Source organism: Rattus rattus, chromosome X, assembly GCF_011064425.1.
Source record: "Rattus rattus isolate New Zealand chromosome X, Rrattus_CSIRO_v1, whole genome shotgun sequence".
Classification (NCBI taxonomy): Eukaryota; Metazoa; Chordata; class Mammalia; order Rodentia; family Muridae; genus Rattus; species Rattus rattus.
In genome coordinates, this window is record NC_046172.1 from 70,884,147 (window position 1) to 70,892,112 (window position 7,966).

The following is a 7,966-nucleotide window of genomic DNA, read 5'->3' on the forward strand; positions in this document are numbered from 1 at the left end:
TAACTATCGCTCTGTAATACTGCTTGAGGTGAGGGTTGGTGATTCCCCAGATGTTCTTTTATTGTTGAGGATAGTTTTTGCTATCATGGGTTTTTGTTTTTATTCCAAATGAATTCATAAATTGTTCTAACTGTATGAAGAATTGAGTTGGAATTTTGATGGGTTTTGCATTGAATGTGTATATTTCTTTTGGCAAAATGGCCATCTTTATTATATTAATCCTGCCAATCGAGGACCATGGGAGATCTTTCAATCTTCTGAAATCTTCATTTTCTTTCTTCAGAGACTTGAAGTTCTTCTCATACAGATCTTTCACTTGCTTGGTTAGAATCATAGATACAATGTGCAATTTGAGCTTAAATAAGGTTTCTTTTTATGAATATAAGTGCCTTTGTTATAAAGCATACACATATTTCAGGGATTGAGAGTTTATATTCATAGATTTTCCTTTTGATGAATATGAAATATCCTTTCCTTATATTTTTTGATAACTTTTGGTTGAAAGTAGATTTTATTTGCTACTAGAATGTCTACTTTAGCTTGTTTCATCTGACCATTTGCTTGAAAATATGTTTTGCAGCCTTTTACTCTGAGGTAGTGTATGTCTTTGTCTATGAGGTATGTTTACTTTATGCAGCAAAATGATGGGTCCTCTTTATGTACCCAGTTTATTAGTTTATGTCTTTTTATTGGGGAATTGAGTCCATTAATGTTAAGCGATATTAAGGAATCGTAACTGTTGCTTCCTGTTACTTTTGTTGTTAGGGTGGAATTATGTTTGTGTGTCTGTCCTCTTTTGGTTTCCTTGCAAGGAGATTACTTTCTTGCTTTTCCTAGGGTGTAGTTTCCCTCCTTGAATTTGAGTTTTCCATCTATTATCATTTGCAATACTGAATTTGTAGAAAGATATTGGGTAAATTTGGTTTTGTCATAGAATATCTTGGTATCTACATCTCTGCTAATTTAGAGTTTTGCTGGATATAGTAGCCTGGGTTGGCAATTGTGTTCTCTTAAGGTCTATAGGACATCTACCCAGGATCATCTGGCTTTTGTAGTCTCTGATGAGAAGTTGGGTATAATTCTGATAGGTCTGCCTTTATATGTTGCTTGACCTTTTTCCCTTACTGCTTTTAATTTTCTTTCTTTGTTTTGTGCATTTGGTATTTTGAATATAATGTGATGGGAGGAATTTCTTTTCTGGTCCAATCTATTTGCAGTTCTGTAGGCTTCTTGTATATTTATGGGCCTCTCTTTCTTTAGGTTAGGGAAGCTTTCTTCTATAATTTTGCTGAAGATATTTACTGACCCTTTAATTTGGGAATCTTCACTCTCTTCTATAACTATTAGACTTTGGTTTGACCTTCACATTGTGTCCTGGACTTCCTGGATGTTTTAGGATAGGAACTTTTTGCCTTTTACATTATCTTTGATTGTTGTGTCGATGTTTTTTATGGTATCTTCTGCACCTGAGATTCTCTCTTCTTTTTCTTGTATTCTGTTGGTGAGGCTTACCTGTATGACTCTTGATCTCTTCCCTAGCTTTTCTATCTCCAGGTTTGTCTCCCTTTTTGCTTTCTTTATTTTTTCTATTTCCATTTTTAAATCCTGGACAGTTTTGTTCAATTCCTTCACCTATTTGGCTGTGCTTTCCTGTAATCCTCTAAGAAATTTTTATGTTTCTGATTTAAGAGCTTCTACTTGGTTACCTGTGTTGTTCTGTATTTCTTTAAGGGAATTAGTTATGTACATCTTAAAATCTTGCATCCTCATCTTAAAATGTGATTTTAAATCCAAGTCTTGCTTTTCAGGTGTGTTTGGATATCTAGTATTTGCTTCATTGAGATTACTGGGCTCTGATGATGCCAAGTAGTCTTTGTTTCGGTTACTTAGATTCCTGAGTTTGCCTTCTGCCATCAGGCTGCCTCTGAAGTTAGCTTGTATTGTTGTCTGTGACAATGACTTGACTGTCCTGTAGGCCTGTATGTCAGCACTCCTGTAGACATGTTTTCTTTCTGCCTGATCTGGAACAGAGAGCTGCTCATGGGTTTGTGTGGTCTGAAGCCTCCAGGTGGGTTGCTTGGTGCAGAAGAATTAGTCTTACTTCTGCACTCAGGTGTGTAGGTGTTCCTGGCTACTGGCTTTCAACTCTTGGCCCAGGCAGAATCCCACAGGTTTCTGTCCCTGATTGCTCCTATGTCTCTTTGCCCAGAGGGAACAGATGGCACTAAGCAATTTTTCTCTTGGGTCAGGAATGTGCACAGAAAGTAGTTGTCTCCTCTGAGTTCTCAGGATTGTCTGCACTTCTGACAGTTCAGCTCTCTCCCCCACCAGATTTGGGTGCAGAGAGGTGTGGGACTGGTTGAGTTCTGTTCTGTGCCTAGGCAGAAACCAGCAGGTTTCTGCTGTTTATGGCTCCTATTTTCCTGTATCCTGAGGCAGTTTCCTCTGGGGCCAGGAATATGAACAGAAGTGGGCAAAAGTAGCCGTCTCTCCTGGGGTCTCGGGATTGTCTGCACTTTTGGGAGCTCAGCTCTCTCCCCATGGGATTTCGGTGCAGGGCATCATTTTTTCTTTAATTCCAAGTGCAACATTAAATCTAGAATCTTGTCTTAATATGTCAAGTGTTAGAGTGCTGGAGGCACTGTAACACATTCTTGTCCTGCAGCCTGAAATGGTACTTTTCCCAATACATATGTACATACATACATACATACAAACACACACACACACACACACACACACACACACACACAAACTGAATTCTTTTTCAGAATAACCAGTTTAAGACAGAGTGCAAATTTAGCATGATATTGTAGTATAGATTTTAAGATAAGAAAATGACATGCTAGAAAAAAACTAAGATATATTCAAGTTTGAATATGGGCTTCTCAAAAGAGAGACTCTCTGTGGTATATTAATACATATAAAATTTGGATAGCTTTCAAGTTACATTTTTATAGGTTGCTAGGAAGCCCTGAAAAAATTTTGCTCAAAGAGTATAGTCTACAACAAAGTTAAAAAACCTGTTTTCTTTTATAGACAAAGTTTGAAGATGCAGTATAAATTGAGGGGTGGGAAAATAGTTTCAAAATTACAGGTAGTGTTATTTTGGGCCTAGATAGTCAGAGATAACTTTAGAAATCTGAGAAAATGTTAAAATTTGAGGTTACATGTTACTTCGTGGCCCTAAGTAAGCCCAAATAGCTTTAAGAGGATGCACATTATTTCTGTAGACAATTTTCCCTATTAGTTGTCTTTGAAGCCTCCTGGTTCTAAGGCTCTTATCAGCAGGGAAGTCAAGTAAAATTCCAGGCAAAAGGCTTCTGTTTGCTTCCCATGTCCTCTTAATTTTCTGTCTTTTTATCTTGCTTCAAATAGACCTATTTAAAAGCCTCAGCTTATTCTAGCTTTATCTTTCTTCCAATTATCCCATATTCTTAAAATCATTTTCCTCACATTTTCTTAGGGATTTTACGCGCAAAAATTACTAAATTCAAGAATTTCCTGGGTAGTATAGCACAGCTCCTCATAGTCCACATTTTGAACCTCATCTCTTAGAGCCCTACTGAGACATGGCATGCATCTGATTAGAGTCTATCAGAAAAGTTGGGTATTGAAAATATTCCTTGAGGGGTAGTGACATAGATATATCATATTTAACGTCTTTAGGAATAGGCACTGTAATTTCCACAGATAGTGCAAGATTATTTCCATCTGGCTACATCTAAAAGGACAGTAATGAATAGATTAGGGACAGTGGTACATTTATCCTGGAAGTTTGGCGACTACTTCAGTTAAAAGGAATCCATTGGCATATGAAAGTTTAGGGCTTCCAGCTATATCCAGGTTTATCTATGGATATATTTAGAGGATGGGGTTTATAATGGTTAGCTTTTTCAACTGCAAACAAGATATTATCACCTATAAGATATTTCAATGCTGGATTGTTTTATTGGGTTTTCCTGTGTGAATGTATATGGTAGATGAATTAATTAATGTGGGGAGAATGAGCCTTTTGTGGAAGGCATCATTCACAAAGCAGAAGGTTGTAGTTGTGTAAAAGAAGATCAATTACCTACACAAAAGCACTAAAATTAGCATAAATGCATTCATATCTGCATGTTCTTTACTGGGCATATAATGTGATTGACTATTACAGTTTCTGTACAGGCATCCCTAAAATTAACCTGAGCACTGAAATAAAACCCTTTCTCCCTCAAGTGTCTTTTTCAGGGAGTTTTAACCATTCCATAGTAATTTTTCTAGTAAGATTTTTATGTCTAGATCTACTAAGTCAATTACTCCTCACAGAAGGCAAATCACGAAGATTAAATTAATTGGATTGCATAGTTCTTTAAGTGGTCCACATTATGGTTTATTAGTGTTCCTTATATTATCAGAAAAGATCTCTTAATTGAATTATTTATAATTTACTTCATATATCAGAGTGCACTATAAATGTCTTTAGAGAAACTAGAAGAAAACAACAGATCCCAATATAGATGGTTTTGAGCTACTATGTGGTTGCTGAGATTGAAGTTAGGACCTCTGGAAGGGCAGTCAGTAGTCTTTTCTGCTGAGCCATCTCTCCTGCTCACCAGGAAACATTTTTGTTCTGGTCCTGTATACCCCGTTACAGTCTCTGTGTAGTCATATGCAATCCTAGTTATATATGTGGTAGAAAGACTTTCTATCTTATGATGTCATTTTCAATTTCTTTCTTTGATGCTTAAAGAATGTACTCAACAAGTCTTCCATTTGCTTGATTTGAATTATTCTGAGTTTTTTTTTTCCATTCAAGGCTATTGTGAAAGGTATTGCTGACCTGATTTCTTCCTTATTGCCATTTTTGTTTAGGAAGTTTACTGTATTTTATGTGTTAATTTTGTGTTTTGCCACATTTCTTGAAAATATTTGTCACATTTAGAAGTTTCCTGTTGGAGTCTTTAGGATCATTTTTGTATAAAATCATATTATCTGCAAATAAAGTGACTCTGAGTCCTTCCCTTCTTGAACTCCTTCAGCTGTCTTATTGTTTGTAGACTTCAAGTACCATTTTGGATAGGTATGAAGAAACTGAACATCTTTGTCTCTCTATGCATAGACTTTGGATGGTGGTTTAGTCCCTGGGAGTTCTGGTTGTTGCTTTTGTTGTTCTTTTGGGGTTGCAAGCCCCTTCAGTTCTTTCAATCCTTTCTTTAATTCCTCCAATGGGGACCATGTTCTCAGTTCAGTGGTTTGCTGCTAGCATTCTCCTCTGTATTTGACATGCTCTAGCTGTGTCTCCCAGGAGAGATCTATATCTGGTTCCTGTCAGCATGCACTTCTTAGCTTCATCAATCTTGTCTGGCTTTTGTGGCTCTCTCTCTCTCTCTCTCTCTCTCTCTCTCTCTCTCTCTCTCTCTCTCTCTTTCTCTCTCTCTCTCTCTTTCTCTCTCTGGCCCTTGGTCCACAGTCAATTCAGATAGAGAGTTGGATACACAGTAATCAGAAATTTCATTTACATACTGAAAATATTTCAGCAGGTAAACACAGGAACAAAAACTTCAGACAGGACAAGAGAAGGGGGGTACATTGGTAGGTAGACAGTTTAATTTGATTTTATCAGCCATTATTTGGTCTGCAGTAAATATAATATTGATCAACAACAAGGCAATGTAATTGCTAAGTGAGTGATGGAAGTTGTTCTAATTAATTAACTACAAATCTGTGTTTAAATCCTTTCAACCCTCTTTCTTTCACTGCCTTTCCTTTTCTTTTCTTTTCTTCTTAACATTCATCAGTTGTCTCTTTCTGTATGTATGTAATTTAAAAAGAACAGACTAAAGTCAAAGGAAAGAAGAAAGGAAGGAAGGAAGGAAGGAAGGAAGGAAGGAAGGAAAGAAAATTCCACAAAAAAAAGTAGCTAAAATATTCAATCATAAAATATGCTGAATTTTCTTCCAAACATATATCATCATGAAATGGCATTTTACATTGGACTCAATTCAGAGAACAAAATCAATAACACAGACCTATTTTATTCAATGAAAATTCTATTAGACTTGACATCCAAAAAAGGAATATTTTCCAAAAAGGATTACATGAACACTCACAAGTAGATCAAATTCATTAAATATCCAAGAAATAGGATATACTACTTAAGATTTATATAAATTTTGTAACTAAACAATGAGAAGAGATACTTCATAAGAGATTGCATTGGTCTTATGATTTAATATTTTGCTTATTTTATTTTCTGGGTTTAAGAGTAATAAAATGTTTAGAGTTATAGAGAAGCACAGAAATTGCACATCTACATGCTTTCTGAAAGACTAAACTTGTTTGGAAGTGAAACATTCTTCAATTTAATAGAGCTTTATCTCTCTCCACTCCCCATAGCACCTAGAATGACATCTACTAACTAAAGAAGTGAGCCAGCTGAAAACTCTCTCAAAAATGCTGAAAATGAACCACGAAATACCTGTGAGAATGAGTAAGAACATCCGCTTCCTGATACCAACATTTCTCAGGTGGAAACCAATGTATCAGGCAGAGAGCTGAGTTCATCGAGTTCTGAGGAGGATAAGGATACCCAGGAAGTAGAAAACAGTCAATCTGAATAGGAGAACACTCAAAATTATTCCCAAGATGAAGAATTAATAGAATACTCTTCAACTTCAGATACCCATTCCTAGACAGCTGACCATCCCTAGGTTTACATTATGTAGAATTATCTGAGTATCCCACAACCACAACTTCATGAAAAGTCCTTATGTGATAAAATGATGTCCTATCTAGTGAGGATGGAGATGAGAGTAAGTGATTACTTTCATAGCCCCATACATGGCATCATGCTACATCCATGTTACCTTGTGTGGTGAGTCACATTCTTTAATACTGATAAGATAAGCAGAAATTTCTCTCAACCAGAATGTCTCCAACACAATGCATGGATAAAACAAAAAATCTGTAGAAGTTCTTGCTTACCAAAATGTCAACAATCTCCAAAGGAACATAAGCCTTTGAAAATATATTGCTATATCGCCTTTGTGAAAGACTGACTCAAAGAAAAACTAAGTTACATCAAAACGAGAATGGAAACCATCTTTCTGTGAGGCCACACAACAGTTCCGAACCTAGAATACTGTCCATAGAAAAGTTTTGGAAAATAATTGGAGAACTCGTCATAAGCTGAGGCTAATAATCATAATGTACAACAATAACTGTAAATATCTGTATCCCATCTGTGGTTGTTGTTTTAACAACTATTATCATTTTAAACATCATTCTTGCAGCTTTTCTGAAAATTTAGTTAAAACACTTAATTTAATTTTTCATTTTAAATTCTAAAACTATTCAATGTTAGTAACTCATCTGAGAAAATATCTCATGATCAATCAATTTAGTATGATTACATTACACTGCAAAACTGAATGCAAGCTATGTATATACTACAATAAGTACCATTTCAGAGAAGATATTTAACCTTCATATGGATTATTGAAAAATCAAGTTGTTTATGTAAATTGAGTCATCAACTGAACCAAGATAATGTTTACAACTTCACTCACCTCAATTTCTGCTGACAAGAGTATTGTTTCTGGACAGCAACTAAACCAGATCCTGGTAAAGAAAACAGAGAGCTAGGCAAAGGCACAATAAGCGTTTCTAGAGATTCTGCTCAACAAAAATCTGAAGTTTCCTCCAAAATTCAATAAAATCATAGTAAAGGCATTGCAAATGTTACTGTAATTTTTTGGCACCAAGGAGCCAACCCAGATGCCATCACACTAGAGTCTTTATTTACAAGCTCAGTCTCAGGCTCACACTGCTGTCTCTGACTCAACAGAACTGGAGGGTGCCGCCTCCATTTTAATTTTAAGCAGGTATTTATAGAGACAAGAAGTGGGAATGTAGCCTGCCACAGATCTGACTGGGGAGCCATTACAGAATCTTCTTTGCCCTTTAATATAATTGACTGGTG

General features: G+C 36.0%; 1 protein-coding gene across 1 annotated transcript; it reads left to right on the plus strand.

Moving 5' to 3' along the window:
* The first annotated feature begins 6,389 nt into the window (after positions 1 to 6,389).
* On the plus strand, positions 6,390 to 7,332 carry Cpxcr1 (CPX chromosome region candidate 1). Its single transcript, XM_032889420.1, is given in 7 exon segments — positions 6,390 to 6,646; positions 6,648 to 6,709; positions 6,712 to 6,950; positions 6,952 to 6,997; positions 7,000 to 7,020; positions 7,023 to 7,103; positions 7,106 to 7,332. Coding segments are annotated over 7 exon segments (933 nt in total).
* Positions 7,333 to 7,966: the final 634 nt, after the last annotated feature.